The 19,302-nt window shown below is 61.2% G+C and overlaps 1 protein-coding gene across 1 annotated transcript; it reads right to left on the bottom strand.

The window, feature by feature from the left end:
* Window positions 1-1,617: 1,617 nt before the first annotated feature.
* Window positions 1,618-16,305, bottom strand: COL9A2 (collagen type IX alpha 2 chain). Its single transcript, XM_040587730.1, has 32 exons — window positions 16,132-16,305; window positions 14,166-14,240; window positions 13,306-13,341; window positions 13,149-13,211; window positions 11,727-11,780; window positions 11,441-11,476; window positions 11,188-11,211; window positions 10,988-11,041; window positions 10,603-10,656; window positions 10,348-10,395; window positions 9,995-10,051; window positions 9,308-9,361; window positions 8,944-8,997; window positions 8,193-8,246; window positions 7,910-7,963; window positions 7,769-7,822; window positions 7,530-7,583; window positions 7,265-7,318; window positions 6,934-6,987; window positions 6,710-6,754; window positions 6,482-6,535; window positions 6,052-6,105; window positions 5,920-5,973; window positions 5,204-5,275; window positions 5,075-5,110; window positions 4,803-4,847; window positions 4,546-4,578; window positions 4,082-4,228; window positions 3,446-3,500; window positions 3,180-3,368; window positions 2,909-2,986; window positions 1,618-2,282 (listed from the first exon to the last, which is right to left on the bottom strand). Exons 1-32 carry the CDS (start codon window positions 16,201-16,203, stop codon window positions 2,077-2,079), a joined length of 2,073 nt encoding a protein of 690 aa, XP_040443664.1. The 5' UTR covers window positions 16,204-16,305; the 3' UTR covers window positions 1,618-2,076.
* Between the last annotated feature and the right edge of the window lie 2,997 nt (window positions 16,306-19,302).

The following is a 19,302-nucleotide window of genomic DNA, read 5'->3' on the forward strand; positions in this document are numbered from 1 at the left end:
ATGGAGGATTCAGCGGGCTGCAGCGCCCTCCTGTGGCGGACAAAAATACAGACATGGGTGTGATTCGGGCTGCGCAGCCGGGATGTGGCCCCAGATGTGCTGCACAGCTGGAGGCAGGGGTAAGCCCGGCCCCTGGCTGTCCCCGAAAGGGTTTAATAACCTGAATTCCTCCCTGAAAAGAATGATGATGAATCTCCCCATTTGTCCAGAAATGGAGACAAGTGCTCAACAAGGCTATTCCTTCACCCCTCCTAATAATGATTTGTTATTATTTGGGGCAGAGATTGGACGCTTTCCAGCTGTTTCATTTCCACAGATACTTGGGTTTCAATCTCTCTTGTCTCTGTAATAGCATCCAATCTGCTATTTATTGGATGAATATTTATGAGGGCTCTGATGAAGAGGCAGATTCAGAGCGCGTTTGCCACTCATTGGAAGCAACTAGTCTGGCCCCTAATTAGTATGCAGCCTTCTTAATTCCTTGATTAAATTCCAGCTTGCAAATAAAACATTTGCAATTCACTTCCAAACTTACTTTTTTTTTTTTTTTTAATGAAGGACTGTCCCCTCAAAGTTAACTGATTGCACGTTAAGTGACAAGGCAGGGGTTTGCAAAGGACACAGAGAAGGTAATTTAAATGGAGGAGGAGTGGAGGATGCTTCTGAAGAGTCTGGGGACATGGGGACAGATATAGATCCATGTGGGAGAGCGCTCTGCTACGCAGTGAGGTGTGTGAGGGAAGAGTAGACGGTGCTGGGTCTGCCTGGGCTGGGAGCTGGTCCTTGCCAGGATTAGCCCCCTCCTCCTGAAGCGTGCCCGGTGGGGCTGCGACTTGTGGGTGGTCCCAGGGCTGGTGGCAGCGATGCTCAGTGCCACGGGAGGGACACAGCCAGGCTTTCCCACCGCCACTCCCTGGGATTTGTTACCCTGCCAAGCTGAACATGCTTTGCTAATAAACAAAAATTGATTTTTATTTATCTTACAAAGCGAAGCCCCATTGCTCCCGCCACACAGCTTTAATCCTTTCTGCTGTCGATGGCAATAATGAGAAAGACACCTGCGGATCCTGTTAGAGCCGCAGGCTTCCTTTTTAACTATTAAAAGATCAATACCCTTTGCAAGGCTGCTAATAGTTTTCTGGCCCATTTGATTGCGAGGGGCCTTGGGCCGACTTGGTCTAACTTGAAGGTGCCCGATGCATTTCTGGTAACTTTACTCAGTCTCCAACCCGGGGAGTTCAGGGGCAACAAATTCCTCTGCACATTTGCAGTGGTGCAAGAAGAAGAAAAAAAAAAATAATGAGCTTTTGCTTAAGCAACCTATGGAGCAGTTGAAATCATTCCCGAGGATGGGAATGAGCAATTGAGACACCCAATAAGAGCCTTGAAGCAAGAGAAAAGGGAATTTCAGCCCTCAGATAATCCCCCTTCCCAGTATAGTCCTGGTTTAATGCAAAGAAATCAACACATCAGTTCATTGACAATTCATCTAATTTTTATTGTCCATTTTTAAAAAAGTTGGTGGGTCTCTGTTCATAGTTATAAAATAATCCTATTTTACAAAGATTTACAGCTCTGTGAGTGCCCAGCAGTGAAGAAGGCTGAATCTGGTAAGTCTTAAATTATCAAAACACAATTTTTGGTTGTTCTTTTTTTTAAAAAAAAAAAAAAAAAAAAAAAAAGGAGGGGGGCAAAAAGGAAATGAGCAATGAGCCGATTCAGCACCAAGCAGGACATAACAGTGAGAGGGTTTGTATAAAAGAGAATTTATTTCTTTGGGAAGGGGCACAGGGAGCGGAGGGCGGGCAGGTAATGAATCCCAGTAATGAGGACAGGACTTGGCGTGACCTTTCTTTATTCCTCCCCGTCCCCCCAGCTGTGGGAGGGGGGTGATGCCTACACCAAATTAAATTCCCGAGGCTGCGTTTCCCCTCCGGCAGCTGCCCCAAGCCCAGCACCCTCCCACAGCCGGGATGGGCAGAGGTCGCTCCCTATGGATTTGCAGTTTTCTGGTCTTTTTGCTGCCAGCCCTGGCACGGGTTTGCCAGCCAGGTCTGCTGCAGTGCTGGTGCCTCTTCAGTAGATGGGTCCTTTGACAGCCCCGGGCTCGGTCAGGCGTGCAGCAGCGTACGCCGAGGCTCCCAGGCAGGCGGCCGGCTCGCAGAAGCCCGGCAAGCCAGTGGGACCCGGCAAGCCCGGCCGGCCAGCCTCTCCCGGGGAGCCCGGCAAGCCCCGCTCACCAGCCTTGCCATCCAGCGCGTGGCCAGGGATGCCGGGGAGACCTGCAACGGGAGCGTGGTCCTCAGCGGGTGAGTGGGTGCTGAGCCCAGGCTGTGCCGGGGCAGAGCAGGGGCTGGGATGCAGGGAACGCTGCCAGTGGGGATGGGGATGCGTTAGCGGAGCAGCACGGCAAGTGCTCTTCTCCCAGGCAACAAGCAACGGGACAAGAGGAAAGAGCCTCAAGTCGCACCGTGAGAGATTTAGAATATTAAGAAAAATTTCTTCACTGGAAGGGTAGTCAACAGGCTGCCCAGGGATGGGGTGGGGTCTCCATCCCTGCAGATGTTTAAAAAACATGTAGACGAGGTGCTTAGGGACGTGGTCTATTGATGGACTTGGCAGTGCTGGGGTAATGGTTGGACTTGATGATCTCAAAGGTCTTTTCCAACCTAAATGATTCTAAGCGAGCAATGCCGAGGGGCCAGGAGAGCAGCTGGCAGAGCTGTGGGCAGCGAGGAGGCAGCAAAGGGCGCTACAGGTCGGAGATGTGCGGGATGAACCCATGCAGGTTTGCAGGGATGGGCCAGAAGCTCCCAAACCGCTGCTGGGTTCCTCATCCCACCAAGGGGCACAGGGCTGTGCTGCCCAGCAGGGACCCGTGGTCCATGCTGGGGGCAGGGGGGCTTACCTGGGATCCCCGGGGGTCCTGGCATGCCTGGGTGGCCACGGCCAGTGTCTCCCCGCTCACCCTTCTCGCCTCGCTTCCCTGCAGGGAAAGAAACCGGGAGGGAAGGACTTGCAGGAGCTGCAGATTGAAACACAGACCCTGCAGAGCTGGGGAGGGGGCTGCCCATGCTCAGGGACTGGGGTGGGGGTCAAGTGTGGCAGGAGGAAGCAGTATCAGCCCCAGGGAGGGTATTTTGTCCGGCATGGTGTGGGTACGACCACCCCCCACCTACCTTTAGGTCCTACGTTGCCGATCTGCCCAGCAGCACCCAGGATGCCAGGGACACCTCGAGGTCCCATGGGTCCATGTGGGCCTTGCTCACCAGGTGGCCCTGGGGGACCGGGGGGTCCGGGGGGTCCCATGGCACCGACTCCACCCAGGGCAGCTCTCTTGGCACTGACTGCCACCTCTGCCAGCTGCTCTGTAGGGCAGAGAGAGGATGCGGGATGGGACACGGAGGCAGCCACCAGGCCAGCGGTGCCCCACTTGCCCCCTCACCTTGCAGCATCTTCAGGACCACGTCAACGATGTGCTGGTCCCCGGCATCCCGACCCTGCCAGCAGTGAAAGGAGGGACATGCCGTAAAGGGAGATGGCTCCTTCTGTCCCCATCTGCACCCGCAGAGCTGGTCCCATCCTGACCCTCCAGCTCAGAGCACCCCCCATGCACCCAGTGCCACCTTCCCACCCTTCTTCTTTTCCTGCTTGGTCCCAGGACAAGTGCTCCAGCCCCAGCTCACACCATGCCTGGCCACGCTACAACCTGCTCCCAGCGTTAACTTTCTGTGGTCCCATTTTGCAAGTCTAAAAGGAGGGTTCTATGGAAAAATTTTGTCTCCGGGCAGGCTGCAAAGGCACATGTTGGAGGTAAGCCTGCTGCTGGTGCTGTATGCAGTGAGAAATAATTAATTCTTCTTTTCCAGAAAGGCAGGATCGCAGCTCAGCCCTCCTGGAGAGCTCATGGGGGAGCACTGGCAGCTCCTGAGCCAAAGGGCAGCCTTTTCCCAGAGGAATGGGTTGGTAAGAAAAGGTGGGAGGCAGTTCACCTGCAGCGCTGAACAAGCTGATGGCAGAGGGACACTACCTGCGTGGTGCGGGAGGCGCGGAGGGAATGCGGGGTGCTGGGGGTACTCACCGCTATGCCCCGCTGGCCTGGCATCCCCGGCACACCACGCTCCCCAACGAGTCCTCGTGGGCCAGGGGGTCCCGGGTAGCCTCGTACGCCGGGTGCTCCTGCATCCCCCGAGGGGCCGGGGAAGCCGAGCTCGCCCTGGATGCCTTGCTGCAGTGGGGATGGAGAGCGGCATCAGGAGTGGGGAGCTCAGCCCTGCCCTGAGACCCACAAGGCTTCCAGTACCAATCACCGCAGCCAGGCTCTGAACCCCAAAGAGGGTCTGAACCCACATCCAGGGCTGAACGTGGTCACTGAAGCCCTTCTCCAGAGAAAATACTCTCTGAGGCCACCAGTGTGCAGCATGCACCAGCTCCAAGGATCACCGCTGCCTTGGTCAGGAGGATCGCCTCCAGCCGCAGCTCCTGCAGAGCCACCCGGCACGAAGGTATGGGGAGCCCCTCGCCCTCAAGCCCCCCGTCACTCACCTGTCCCTTCGGCCCTGGCTCGCCCGATTCACCCTGGGGACAGAGGACACGAGAAATGCAATGGGGAGACGACATGAATTTAGAGGTGCAGGTGGGGGGAGGCACAAAGACAAGCCAGGAGTGCAACCGCAGCTGCACTGGGGTGCAGTGCTGCAGTGCCTGGGGCCGTGCTGGGCAGGAGACCCCAGCGTGGGCAGGGACCCCTGTCCGGCCCATGTCCCTCCACCCCAGCCCAGGAACCACCGACAGGGACCCACCTTCTCTCCCTTCAGCCCCGCCAGGCCATGAACACCGGGGTCTCCCTAGAGGCAAAGCAATGAGAAATGAGAACCTTCGCTGCCAGCACCCACCTCCCCCACAGCCGCTTTAACCCCCTTGGCACCCGCTGTGCCCCACCGGGATGCCAGGGGGATTGATGGAGAGAGCGCATGGTGTCGCTGGTGTCAGCCCCCTGCAGAGGTGGGTGCCAGCCCTGTTAGACGTGGGTGTCAGCGATTCCCCACCAATTCACCGAGGGTGATGTACTCACAATGCTGCCTTTGGGGCCGGTTTTCCCTGGGGAGCCCTGGAGAAAGGCAAGGAGGGGTCAGCCCAGCTCAGCGCAGCTTCCCTGAGCTGGACCCCAGAGCAGCCCACCTCCCGCACCAGGAGCAGTCACCTTGTCTCCTTTGACTCCAAGCAGACCTTGGGGTCCTGGGATCCCCGGTGGACCCTGCTCACCCTTCGGCCCCTAGAAATCAAGGTAACGTGGGAAAAAGAGAAAAATGAGTGAGAAGAGGCAGTGGGAAGACCCTCCTCCCCCATCAGGGCATCCTCCCCATGGCAATGAGATGGGTGAGCAGCTCCCCATTGCCTTCAGTGGTCCAGGCTGCCCCACAGCATCCCAACCTGCCCCGAATCCAGCCTCTTGGGGGGATAGCTCAGAGAATGATGAAGGAGCCTCCCCTCCAGCTGTGTCAAGGCAGGGGGCTTCGCCATGGATGGGGCCCCATCCCCCAGGAAGCCAGAGGGACAAAGGCTGCTTTTTGGCCATTTTCCACCTTGGGAAAGCCTCTGAGAGGGGCCAGGCAGCCCCTCACCGGGCTGGGAGGAAATTCCTCTCCCAGCTGGGGCTGCAAACCCAGCATGGCCCCGGGACCACTAATCCCCACGCTACTTGCCCCATCGGCTAATCCCTCACCCCGGCAGCCAGGCACAGCGGGACGGGCGCGTGACTGACCCCGGCCACGATCAAAGCAAGCGGTCCCTGCAGGCGGTGCCAGCCATGCCCCGCTGTCCCCATCCCTCCTCCCCAGCCGCACGCCCGGGGCTGAGCATCCCTGAGCTGTGCCAAGGCGAAGCCCGTTTCCCAGCCCGGCTGCGGGCACAACTCACCGCTTTTCCCTGCTCGCCGGGGGGGCCCACGAGGCCACGCTCGCCCCGGTCACCCTGCGGAGACCCGGGAAGAGAGCAGAGTCAGGGGCAGCTCCTGGCAGTGCCACAAACCCTGCGGTGCCCCGGACTCACCTTCATCCCAGGGACACCCGGCGGTCCCTGCTCACCCCGAGGTCCAGGCTCACCCTAAGAGGGGAGGAAAAAAACAAGAACAACAAAAGTCCCCAGACCAGCCGCTTCTCTTGGATTTGCATGCCGTCATCTGCCCTTCATCCTTCCCCAAGGAACGTGTGGCCCTGTCCTTGTCCCCTGCAGCCACGCCAAGGGCTGCCACTGCACCGCGTGGCCAAGGAGGTGCTGGATGCAGGGCTGGATGTGGCCCCAAGGGCTTCCCCCGTGAGGAAGCTGCTGAGGGGGCAGAGGCAGGAGAAAGGGCAGGGGGGTTGAGGGGGAGGATAAAATGCCCAAATCTGCTTTCTGTTTGACAGCAAATAGAGGGGAAAGAGAGAGAGCAACCCCCAGACCATGCCCGGGAGGAACATGGTGACCCCTCTGTACTTACAATCTGCCCTGGGGCACCGGTGATGCCAGGATGGCCCCGAGCACCTGCTTCACCCTGCAATGAGGAAACAGGGGGTTCAGGGACAGCAAGGACAGGGAGGGGACAGCATGCGGACAAGGCTGTGGGCTTAGGGATGGAGCGTGGAAGCTGCCGCAGCACCGTGTAGGGTGAACAGGGCTGCAGGACGCTGGGAGGGGGTCACTCTGGTCCTGGCTGCCCCAGACCCACCTTGTCTCCTGGGCCACCTTTGCTTCCCGGCTGCCCTGGCAAGCCCTGTAGAAATAAAACCAGGATCAAACCTTGAGCACAGCACCAGAGGCAGCACTCTGCCCTGCGGCAGCATCTGTGCTGGGTGCTGACCCCACACCCTGGCATCACCCGCAGCTGGGGGTGCACCCCACTGGTAATGGGGTACCTGCCTGGGTGGGGGGATCCCACCCTCCCATACTCACAGCTTGTCCCCGGTGTCCCGGTGTTCCTGGGCGGCCGGCTTGTCCCATGCCACCCTGAGAGGGACAGGGAGGGTGTTACCATGTGATGGAGAAAGATGCAGAAATGAGGTGTCCATGGGTGGGACAAGGGACTCCTGGTCAAAGGGGGACTCTGCCCTTTACCCCTTGGGGACAGCCACACTCCGCTAGTCAGGAGATGCCACATCAAGGGTGGGAACCTTATGCCACTTGCCATCCCAGTTATTTCCAGCAAGTGCTGGTACAAGGAACATGCCCATTCCCCATTCCCGGTGCAGGCAGCACCCAGCAGCCCCTGCCCGCAGCAGCTCACCTTCGTGCCTGGGATACCTGGGGTCCCGTCTTTGCCATCAATGCCCGGGAGACCCTGCAAAAGGGGGAAGAATCGCTCAGTCTGACACCTCCGAGAGGGACTGAAAGGGTCATGGTGGGTGCAAAAAGCTCATGGTGGGGACACTCCAGCCCTCTGCTGAGCCAGGGTGCAAGGAGCAGGATGGCCCCAAACAGGACAGAGTGATTTTCCCCTTGCAAGGGGCTCAGCCCTAGATGCGGGTGGGGGTGCCGCCGGCTGTACTTACATTCTCCCCCTTGGGGCCGATGTCTCCTTGGGGGCCCCTGATGCCACGACCACCCTAGAACAGGAGAGAGCCAGCATTATTATTCCAGCTGCCTTCTTGGTGCAGGATATGGAGCTGGGAGAGGGAGGAGATGCCCACCAAGGGTACCCCAGCAGAGCCCCGCTCCGTGCCAGGGAGCGGGGCAAAAGGGGGCATTGGCATCACACAGCGCTGCCCTCCCCATGGGGTAGGTTACCTACCAGATCTCCCTTCTCACCGGGGTCCCCAGGTGGTCCCCTGGGGCCTTCCCTGCCCTGCAGAGGAGAAAGACAGGGGCTGAGCAGTGAAGTGTGGGGTCCCCCACCTGCCCCACAGCCCCTGGGATGAGGGAGGGCACTCACCGGCCGCCCAGCCGCTCCGATGGTCCCGACCATCCCCTTGTAACCAGCAGGACCCTGCAAAGAAAGCATGGGGTGGGGGTGAATTCGTCCCATCCCAACCTCAGCCCCCAGCCAGGTCTGACCCCACTAGCAAGAGGCAGCATCCAGCTCCCCGGGATGGCCAAACAGCCGCGTTAGTGATGCTCCTGGGAAGCAGCCGCCAGGCTGGAAGAATCACCACGGCAGCTGGTCCCCCTGCCCCCAGAGCCAGGCACAGCTGCCCCTGCATCCCACCGGCACTCACCGTCTCGCCCTTGGGTCCCGCCATCCCAGGGTAACCCCTCAGGCCCTGCGGTCCCTGCGGGGAAGGAAACAACAGCCAGTTCAGCTGGAAACAGCCCCAGGAGCAGCCCAGGGGGAAGCCGCAATTAGAGGAAAAGCCGGTACTGGCAATCAGCCGGGTTTGCCAAACGCCAGGTATTGCAGTCCCGCCGCTCGCTCCTAATTCTGCAGCCCCCCACCAGGTGCCTTTCCAGCTGTCGGTTCGATAACGGCAACGGGCCCAAACTGGTGCTGCTTCCCCCACCAAAGCTCTTGGCTTCAAAGCGGTTTTGCCCTTTCCCAGACCGGAGGGGCTCAGCCCCTTAATTGCTTTTCATCTTCTAAACGCTCAGCGAGCTCAAGCAGCTTTAATCCCCACACCCCCGCGGTGCGCTGGACACTGCACCCCCCGTTCAGGTGGGGTCAGGGGGGCTCAGTGTACATGAGCAATTTGTCCCTGGCCGATGTGTTATCCGTGTTAACATGCGCCAACGACCGAGGTGCTCAGGGATCCATCAGGATGCAGCTTTGCCACCCTCCTGGTGCCAACTCCATGGCTGGGAGGAGGAAGATGGATGGGACGAAGATTTCTCTCTGGTCCCAGTGGTGGGTCCCCAGGAGCAGAGACACACTGGGGTCATATCCCCAAGTGTCTGGGGCCAAGCACAAACTGGCTGCCCCCAGCCCCTGGGGCACACGGAGGGCAGAGCAGGCAAGAGAAATAAGTATGTTACCGGAGGGCCAGGGATGCCTTGTTCTCCAGAAACGCCAACGTCACCCTTGGGGCCCTGGGGAGGGATGGAGGTAAGAGAGGTGAGTGTCGGGGTGGAGCAGGGGTACAAACCACCCTGGGCACCCAAGACCCCCGCAACTGGACTTGGCAGATGGGGACAAGTGTCCCTCCCAGGGAGCCACTGTGGAAAGACCACCCTGCCCACCCTCTGTCTCCCAGCCCTAGAACTCCCTCCTCTCTCTCCCACCCCTTTCCTTCCTTCCCCCTTTCTCTTCCCAAAGCCCCATGCCCTCCGGTCCAGCCCCACTCCCCCAGAGGCAGGCACACCTGGCTCCTGCCGGGAAGCTGCTGGAGAGGTCACTCACCTGCTTGCCCTGCCTGCCGGGCTCCCCGAGGGCACCAGGGCGGCCTCTGTGACCCTAGGGACAAAGAGGAAGATCGTGAGCATCCCTGGGCAGAGCAGCAGGGCTGAGGCAGTTCCCTGATGGCCACATCACCCAGAGTCACCCTGCCCACCACGTCCCACCCTGGGGTGCCTGCTGGTGATATGGCTGGGCCCAGCATCCCACTGGTGATGTGGCTGGGCTGAGAATCCCGCTGGTGACATGGCAGGGCTCAGCATCCTGCCAGTGACGTGGTAGGTCTCAGCATCCCACTGGTGACATGGCAGGGCTCAGCATCCCACCAGTGACATGGTAGGGCTCAGCATCCCACAGCTTTAAGGCAGTGCGGTGGGGATGCTCACCGGGTTTAATCCTCCAGGCTCTGCAGCACAGGGAGCCTGGCAGTGGCACGGCGGGGGCTGGGGCTTTGGCACAGGGTCTCGCTCCCCAGGAAGGGGCTGCCAGGAGCTGGGGAGCTGCAGGGAACCTCTCCCATAGCACCTTTGTCCCCAGGGCTCTCCGTGCACACATGTCCTCGTGCTCCCAGGGGAGCACAGCAGCTCCTGAGCTCCCTGTGCCTCCTGGCTGGGGAAGGCTCCTCCATTGAGGCACAGCCCACTGGAGGTGACAGTCCCTGTTGACTCCCTGGCAGCCCCAGGGCTCCCTTACCTTCAGCCCCTGCAGTCCCTGGGGGCCCTTGGGACCTGGTGGGCAGCTGGTCGGGCACTGGTGGGGAAGAAGCACAGACTGAGTTGGGAAAGGACCCAGAGGCTGCGGAGAAGCCATGCTGGGAGGGACAGGCTCCCACACCACGCAGTGAAGCCGGGCTGTGCGGTGACACAAGGGGACCCACTGCTCACAGCACAGTATCAGCTGGGGACCCTGCTCCTCCCCGCCCCATCGAGCCCCCAGTTACCAAATGACACTGGTGGCTGCATTTCAGGCCAGGGCAGCACACGTCCTTCCAGTGGCCATTACCCTGCAAAAGCCTGCGGAAGGGACAAGGTAATGGCAGCTCTCACCAAGAAATCAGCGCTGCCTTCCACTCCCTGGATGTGTCCCGCGGGGCCCTGGAGGGAAGGAGACCATCAGCATCCAGGGGTTAATACCAGCAGTATTTTACAGGAGGGGTGAATGTTACACCTGGGAGGGAAGGGAGCAAGGCACGGGGCAGGAGGTGGGTGCCAGAGCCCGAGTCCCAGCTCCAGCCCTGGGCTGAGCCAGGGTGGAAGCTTCTCCCTCCCACAGAAAATGCTGGTGACTGTGGAGATACTCACAGGTTTCCCTGGAGGGCCTGGGGGACCCCGTGGGCCATCGGGTCCGGGGTCACCCTAGAAAAGAACAATCCCAGGAAAGGAGATTTAGCAGGTGGGAAGGTGGCAGGTACTGCCAGAGCTGGGGTGGAGAAGGGTGACGAAGCACCAGAGACCCAGGCTGTCACAGCAGGAACTGGGGCATCCCCCAGCCATGAGCTAGGAGGGGATGGATGGCATGAGGGGACTGGCTGCAGGCACAGGGTCCATCACCCCTCTGTCCCCACTGTAGGACCCCACTCCGACATTATGGGGTCATCCCTGTTTACCCCAGGAGCCCTGAAGTGCAGAGAAGCGGACGCTGGTGTAAGGAGCAGGGGGGTTCCCATGCCCCCTCCTGGCCCCTCACCTTGGGTCCCAGCACTCCAATCTCTCCAGGAAGGCCAACCTGGCCTGGAAGCCCCTTAAAGAGAAGAGAGACATTGACCAGGTGAGAGAGTTCAAGCCCTGAGACCCCCCCTTTGGGGCTGCTGAGATTTGAGCTCTTCCAGTGCAACTCCAGGCAGGGTCCCTGACCGCCCACCCCAGCCCCACGATCATGGCACTTACGGGTGGTCCTGGCAGCGAAGGACCCTGCAACAAGAAGAAAGACACGGTTGGTCCAAATGGTCCAACTCCCCCAAAACCACCAGCATTCCTGCCCCGAGCAGGGCAATGTTCATGCCGCCACCAAGGATGCAGCTTGGGGGGATGGGGCTGGATCCCCACTCCGCTCCCACCCCACTCGTGGGTGCTGAGGGAGTGGGTGCTGGAACCAGGAGCGGGCGCATCACTGGTGCCCACAGGAAAGGCAAATACTCACGGGGAGCCCTGGCAGCCCTGGGAGTCCGGGCTGGCCCTGCCAGGACAGAAGGGGAGAGTCAGGAGCCGAAACAGGAAGGTCTGGCTCTGCCAAGCCCTGATCCGCTGCTAAAATTCATCCCTCCCTGGCCCCAGCCCCAGTGCCCCGCGTTGCCAAACACTCCATCACCCAATTCCTGCATCCGTGCATCCCCTCCACGGTGGCGGGGCTGGTCCCAGCCTGGCCAGGCTCCGGGCAGGGAAGGTGGGAGCCCGGAGCGGCTGCCCCGGAGCAGCCCCTCACTCACTTTAACTCCTGGCCCACCGATGGGCCCTGGCTCCCCTTTCGCTCCCGTCAGGCCCTGCAAGAGGAGAGATGGCAGGAGGTTATCGCCAGCCCTTCTGCTCTCCAGCCAGGCGTTTTTGCTGGGGCTCTTTCCATCGTGAGGGGTCAAGGGTTATTAGCGGGGAATTTGTGCGTATCGCTGCTGCGCACATCAGGCAGCAAACCTGGAGATGAAGCCAGTGCCTGGACCCCAGCCCCGATGGCACAGAACCTCGCAGCAATGCTCTGCAGCCCCTGGGAGCTGCCCTGCGCTGAGACCCCACGCCGGGGCTCAGCAGGGACCCTGGCACTGCTGGGCACATCCTGCACAGCTGCCCCAGCCCCAGCACGGAGCTTGGCCCATCCGTGACCTCGATTATATCAACTCCAAGTCACTCCCTGGCTCCCCTGTCCCTCGCTCCAGCCAGGCGAGGGCTGCACCCGTGCCAGGTTGGGATCCCTGTGCCTGACGGCTTGAGCATCACTCACGGGCTAACATCTGCACGCTGCCGGGCATGGCACGGGTGGAGAGCCCCCCAGCCCCCCTCTGCTCTGCATCCACATTCAAGGGAGCCAACCTCTTTTGCAGGAAGATTAGCCTGGATGAATAATGCATGCTTGTAATGATAGTTATTATTCTATTCATTTATTATTGAAGGATAACTAAACCCCCAAAGATTTATGAAGTGCTGCCCAGAGACTCAAAAGAGGACTCTGTATTTTGGGTTTCCTTTTGATGAGCACCTTCTGGTGCTCACAGGTGCTCACCCGTGCAGCACTGCACTGGGGATGGGGGACAGGCACCCAAACCTCCCCGGGCACCCATCACACAGCCCTGCGTACCCCAGGGGAGGGAGCGTGGGGCCATGAGTTGGCCCAGCACTGCATCAAGGCAGGGCAAGGGGGCAGCTCAGCCCCCTTTCTACCTACCACCTCTGCCCTGGGCTCTGCTGCTGCTGGGGAAGGGACAGTGGGGAAGTCACTGATGCCACCAATGTGGGTGCCAAGGGGGTGGCTCCGGGGAGGGGAGTGGGACACGGGGTTGCTCCAGATTTATTCTGGGAGAAACAAGAGCTGAACCAGGGCTCAGGGCAGCAGTTGCTGTAAAGGACAAGGAAAAGCTTTTTTGTGCTCAGGGGTGTCGGTGCCGTGCTGTAGCTCTCCTGGCACAGGTCTCACCTGCATGGGGTGGAGGAGGGGGGACACTTTCGGAGCCTGGGCAGTGGGAGAGGGTGGCAGCAGCCCTTTGCGTGCTCTGCCTGTGTTTGCTGTGATTCAGAGGGTGCTTTCAGCTCCCACACCAAAGGATTTTGGCACTTTCTTATATGCAACAGAAAAAGACCCTGCTGTGACCCGGGGGCTGTGGCCAGGGATGCTGGGGTGGGCGTGGGGGGGTGGTACTTACGTCAATGCCCGGCTTCCCTGGGGATCCGTCTGGACCAGGGGCTCCAGGCTCCCCCTTGACACCCTTTAAAAGAGGAGAGGTGTAGGGGCAGATTGGAAGTTGCTCCTTGAGAAGGAAAGAGACCACTGGGGAGCTGTGGGCAGGCATGGGTACTTACCGGGGACCCAGGGGCTCCAGCAGGGCCTTTGTCACCCTGGGGAAAGAGAAGAAGGCTGTAAAAAGGGGTCTGTCACCCCACAGAGCCAGGCCCGGCAGCACAGAGGGCTCAGGACCCATGTCCCCCATCCACCTCCACAAGCCGGAGCAAGATGCTGGATCCCCCAACGTGTCAGCCAGGTCAGGATGGGGCCGGCATTGAGAAGAGAGGGTTGTGCTGGGGTTGTGGGAGGGCTGTGGCTGTTCTGGGTATAAATAGCACTAAAATAACACCCTGGGCGCAAGTCTCAGAGAAAGGGCACTTTCTGCTGGCTCACAGATCTCCCCTCTGTTCAGGCTCCCTCCCCACAGCCCGGGGAGGGTCCGGAGCCACGTCGCTGCTCTAAGGACTCCTCACCTGGGTGTCCTGTTCCCCGCAGCCCCCGGATCCCCCTCCTCACTGGGCATCTCTGGGCTGATCCCTGCACCCAACCCCTCCAGGCTTCTCCACTGCCCAGCCACGGGTGCCCCGAGCACCCTGCACCAAAACCTCCCGGTCACTGTGCTCCTCAAAAACCACTTCAGGCCCCATTTCCCAAGGTGGCCAGGAGGCCACGGGCTGCCATGCTGGGGAGGTGGATGGAGGGCGGTGCAGGAGCTGCACTCCCCAGTGCCATCACTCTGCCATCACTTTGCCACTGGCAAAGCCGGGGATGCTCCATCTGCCCCAGCCCAGGAGCAGCACAGTGCGGGAACCGCACGGCATCGGCATCCTCTGCCCTGTGCCGAGCCTCTGCCCCGACACAATGTCCCTCTTTGTGCTGCAGGTCCCCTCCCTCCCCCCCTCCAGCCCGCACAGGTTCCCGGCTGCGCCATACTTACGTCAATGCCATCAGCTCCCGGCACTCCTGGGGGACCGGGGGGCCCTCGCGGGCCGGGCTCTCCTGGTGGCCCTCGCTAAGGGGAAAAAGGGATGGGACCCACATTCAGGAAGGAGCAGCAGGACCCCGAGAGATGCTGGGGTCAAGGGGAGCCCAGGGCGCAGCGCTTGCCACCAGCACGTGCTTGGGGACCTGCCTCCAGAGAGCTGGGATGGAGTGAGCACCCCAAGGCATCAGAGCTCTGCCCCTCTCCACAGGTCGTGCCCCCCAGCAAGGGCATGGATGCAGAAATCCAGGATATCTTCCCCCACATTGCCATAACCAGCACCCCATCCCCTGCCCAGTTTCTACCCCATCGTTCCCCCCTCCTGCCCCGACAGAGCAGGGTCTCGACGGGGCGATGGCAGCGCTTGCAAAGGCCCCTCTCGTCTTGGGGGTACAACCCAGCCCCGGGATTTCGAAGAACACCAGCAGGATTTAGGTGCCTGAAGCTCCAGCACGAAACGGGGACCCTCGAGCCCCTCCGTGAGAGCAGTGCTCCTGCACTGGGCTGGCTCGCTGCCCACAGCACCACTCCACAGCATCACACAAAAGCCCCATTCAGCCGGCGGCAGCGGAGCTCCCCGAGCAGCCTGGCCCCAGCTTTGAGGTTTGCTCAGGGCTCCGCAGGAGCGACTTTGCAAAGAAATCTCTGTTATCCTAACGGTGTGTTTGGGGGGGAGAGACTCCAGTCCCAGAGACCGAACCCCTGGTGTTCCTGGAAATGAAAACCAGACAGGCTGGCTGGGGCTGCATGCCTGCGACTCCTCTGTCACTTATTTATTTTAAAGTGAAATATATAAGCATGAGAGGTGTTGCTGGTTTGGTCACAGGACCAGGAAAGCCCCGGCTGCACCTTGGAAGCGAAACCAGTGGTTGGGGTGGGAGCGAGCACCGGTCCCTGGGAGCACCCATGAATGACACCTTTGTGCTGCCCCAATGATTTCCAAATGGTTCCAAATAGTTCCAAGAGCTCCCACGTCCCTCTTGCTCCGACCCGAGCCCACTGCCCCGGCCAGACCCTGCCACCACAAGCCCATGGGCATCCCGGGGGGCTGCTTTAGGAAGGGAGCTGCCCCCCACCCCACCCCAGCTCTCCGCAACAAGGCTGTTTGTGCCGGCAGGCAGCTCAGGAGCCACATGAGAAGATTTTTCCAAAAATCTTTCCTGAAAATCTGATTTTTGCAGTTTGCAAGGCAGGGAGATTTTTCCTCTTTACAAATGGGATCCCAGGAGGAGCACCGCCTGCCCCACTCGCATCACTCACCCCAGGAGCAGGGGGACACCTTGCCTTCGCTTCTTTCTGATACATCTTCTCCTGCCCCTGGGTGAGTCCCGAGAGCCCACCAGGACCCCCAGCCCCTCTGCCGCTGGTGTTCCTCCCTGCTGCCCCTCAGCAAGCCCCCACAGAGCCCCAGGGCAGTCCCTGGAGGGTCAGAACCCCCCTTAGTACTGCTCAGCCCCCCTCAGCCCAGCTCCGCAGCGTGTCCCAGCAAAGCAGAATAAAATAAGCATTTTCCTGGTGATGGGAGGCAGAAGATCTGGCAGCCGCTGGGGAGGGAAGCACCAGAGAGACCCCCATCATTACCCCAAGGGGAAAATAAAGCTCAACTTGTTTAGCTAATAACTCCCAAATTTCAAGGCATGCAGCCCAGCCCTGTCCTTATCCCATGGGACTGGAGGCAGCTTTCGGCACAGAGAGGTCCCCAGTGGGTTGGGGCTGTGGGTCCCGGCTGGGGGCTGCTCCCACCCCCCACATTCCTGGGAAAAGTGAAGGAAAGGTGCTGGGGAAATAAGCAGAAAGTCCCAGGGATGCTCAGCACTGCAAGCGAGCATCTGCGACGGGGGAGATGGGGACCATTCCCTCTCCATCCCCTCTCTGTCCCCCAGCCCAGCCCGGCGCAGGGGGGTCCAAGCAGAAGACTTACAATCTGGGCCAGGCAAAGGCAGGCGGCATGGAGCAAGAGCCCGAGCTGGAGGATGGGGGAGCAGCCGGCCATGGCGAGGGCGGCTGGCACCGAGCGCCGGTGGCCTCCTCTCGCTGCGCTCAGGTACGGCAGCAGCCCCGACTGCGGAGCCGGGCACGGGAGGAGGAGGAGGGGGCTCATTAATATGGAGCAGTGGGATGAGGGCAGGCAAGCAGCCCCAGCCCCCCCGCCCCTGCTCAGGTGAGCCCGTGGCTATTTTGGGCTGGATGGTGCTGGAGGATTTGGCACGTTGGTGGCGGAGGATTTGGCACGACGGCAGCGGGGGATTTGGCACGAGTGGCACAAAGGGGCTTTAATGTAGGCAAGGGGCTGGGAGAAGAGGGGGACAAGCTGGGGAGCTGCTGCTGGACATGCACAGTGAGACCCCAGCCAGGATGTCTGTGCAGGCACCCCAGGGGCACCAGGGTGTCCCCTGGGATGTCCCCATCGTGATGCCCACACCAGCGCCACGGGGCATCGTGCTGCCCGGGGCTGGGGCTGCGGTTGCCCCCACACCCTGTGATGGGGTGGGCACTGGGAGCTGGTTCCTGCCACCCCGGGGAGGGTCCAGGGGGGGCAGTTCTGACGTGTCTGACCCAATCTCTGCCCTGTGAGCCCCCACGCAGCCCCAGGCAGGGCAGCTGCCCCACTGTGGGTGCTGGGGCACCCCTGAGAAATGGCCCCATGGCCCCAGCGTGGCACAGGGGGCTACACCAGGGGGTCACCCGGCTGCTCCCCACAGCCCTGGCAGGGCATGAGGCCCCCGTCCATGGGGCCTCTCACCATCCCCCATGCCCAGCTCCCCCCACCTGGCTCAGCCTTTGCTGGCAGCTGCCCCCCCAGCTCGCCGCCCCCCAACTCCCACTCCCGGGGATGGTGGGGATGATTCATCTTGGCGATTTCTTCCTCCTCCTCACGGAGGGCTTGAAGGCTCCATGATGAGACGCTGAAGTCTGATTCATTGGTATTGGGGGGGGGGGAGGGGGGGGCAGTGGCCCCCAGGAGCCAGCAGGCTGCCACCTGTACCCCAGTGCAGGTCAGGGGTGGCAGAACAGTGGTCTGCGCCCCCTCCAGTGGGCACGGGGCCATCCCAGCACATGGACCAGTAGGGGCTAATGATGCACTGCTCTGGGCTAGTACCCTCTCTCCAGTTCTTCCTCCCACGTGCCAGGTGGGCACAGGGAAGGCCGGGGGGCTCCTGCCCTCCCCACGCCTCCGAGAGGTGGCAGAAGCCCTTCTGAGCTGCACTTACACCAAAACCTGCTGTTACGAGACAAAAATCCTTTTGGCTCGAGGCTGAATGCACCTTCTTTTCAGAGCATCTAAATTTGGATTCCTCAAATTTAGGAATCTGAGACCTCCTTGGAGCTGCTGGGGTGTTTCTACTGGTGCCCGAGGCGGGCGCATCACAGCGCTGCCACCGAGCCCAGCACCTTTCTGGGACACGAGTGTCACTTTTTGGAGGAATTATGTAATTTTGAGTGCTGCTTAGATTACTACACAGTGACATTTATTTTTTTTTCCTCCTTTTGATGCCATTGCTCATTTGATTGCAGCTTTTCATGCGTCGCCGTTGCTCAAATTCTACCCCCAGCACCCCAGCACGGCAGCACCAGGGTTTGGCTTGTCACCTCCGTCTTTTTTCTCCCCCACTAATTTTACCGTGGGATCCAACTGGAACATTTGCCCTTGGCCAGTACTGTCCCCCCCTCCCCGAGCTGCAGGGTCTGCCCCGCTGCCCCCAGGGTCCCCCTCCCGGGAGGATGGGAGCCCTGGTGGCCTGGTGGTGGGCGGTGGGCGCAGAGCTGTGGGGCAGCCCCTGTGCCGCTGTGGGGCCAAGGTGTGGGGCTGAGCCTGGCCTGGGTCCTGATGAAGGTGCAGAGCAGGGACGTCCCCCTCTGCCTCCTCCAGGGAGCACCCGCTGCGCAGCCCCCCCAAACCCCCTGCACCCCACAGCCCCCCTCCATCCTGAAGCCAGCACCCCAAGCCACCAGCCAGCCAGCACCCCAAAACACCCCAGCAACATGAACCCCCACACAGTCCCCCCAGACACACAGCCAGCACTTCCAGGCCCCCTAGTCCCCCGAAGCCCCCAGCAGCGCACCCAAGGCTCTCATCCAGCATCCCTAACTCCCCCAGCCAGCACCCCTGCACCCCCAGCCAGCACCTCCAGACCCCCAGTCCCCCAGCAGCCCCCCCAAGTCCCCCAGCCGTCACCTCATACCCCCATCCAGCACCTCTGTATCTCCACCCAGCACCCCTAAATCCCCTATCCCCCCAACCTGCCCCAGCCAGCACCCCTGGACACCCAGCCAGCACCTCCAGACCCCCGATCCACCAGCAGTCCCCCCAAACCCCCCCGCCAGCACCCCATACCCCCACCAGCACCCTCAAACCCCCAAGCACCCTGAACACCCCACCCGCCACCCCTGCACCCCCACCCAGCACCTCCATGCCCCCAGTCCCCCAAGCCTTCAGAAGAACTCCCAAACTCCCAGCCAGCATCCCAGCACTCCCAGCTAGCCCCCCCAAATCCCCTAGTACCCCAAACCACCATCCAGCCCCCCAAATCTCCCAGCTAGTCCCACCAAGTCCCCCAGCACCCCCACCCAGCACCCCCAAAACACCCCAACTCCCCCAGCCACTCCTCCAAATGCTCCAGCACCCTGAACCCTCACCCAGCACCCCCACCCCCCCAGTACCCAGCATCCTCCCAGCATCCCCAAAGCCCAACTCCCCAGCCAGTCTTCCAAACCTCCCAGCACCCCAAACCCTCGCCCAGCACCCCCACCCCGCACCCCTACGCCGCACCCCACCCCTCCAGTACCCAGCACCCCCAAAGCCCCCCCCCAACTCTCCCAGCCACCCCTCCAAACCCCAGCACCCCAAACCCCCACCCAGTACCCCAAAGCCCCCCTGCTCCCCCAGCCAGCCCTCCAAACCCCCCAGCACGCCCACCCCCTAGTATCCAGCACCCCCACCTAGCACCCCCAAATACGCCCCAACCCCCTAGCCAGCCCTCCAAATCCCGCAGCACCCCAAACCCCTCCCCGCACCCCAAGCCCCCCTCGCACCCCTGCACCGCTCAGCCCCCGCCCCGCCCCGCCCCGCCCCGCCCCGCCCCCCGCCCCG

The sequence above is a fragment of the Falco naumanni genome, chromosome 3 (genome assembly GCF_017639655.2).
Source record: "Falco naumanni isolate bFalNau1 chromosome 3, bFalNau1.pat, whole genome shotgun sequence".
NCBI lineage: Eukaryota > Metazoa > Chordata > Aves > Falconiformes > Falconidae > Falco > Falco naumanni.

Excerpts from the sequence above, each read along its gene's own strand:
- COL9A2 (XM_040587730.1), bottom strand. The coding sequence starts at position 16,203 with ATGGCCGGCTGCTCCCCCATCCTCCAGCTCGGGCTCTTGCTCCATGCC. Across the intron at positions 9,362-9,994 it reads AGGGACTGCAGGGGCTGAAG|GGTCACAGAGGCCGCCCTGG; the intron begins GTAAGGGAGCCC and ends CTTTGTCCCTAG. Across the intron at positions 4,229-4,545 it reads AGCCAGGGCCGAAGGGACAG|CAAGGCATCCAGGGCGAGCT; the intron begins GTGAGTGACGGG and ends TCCCCACTGCAG.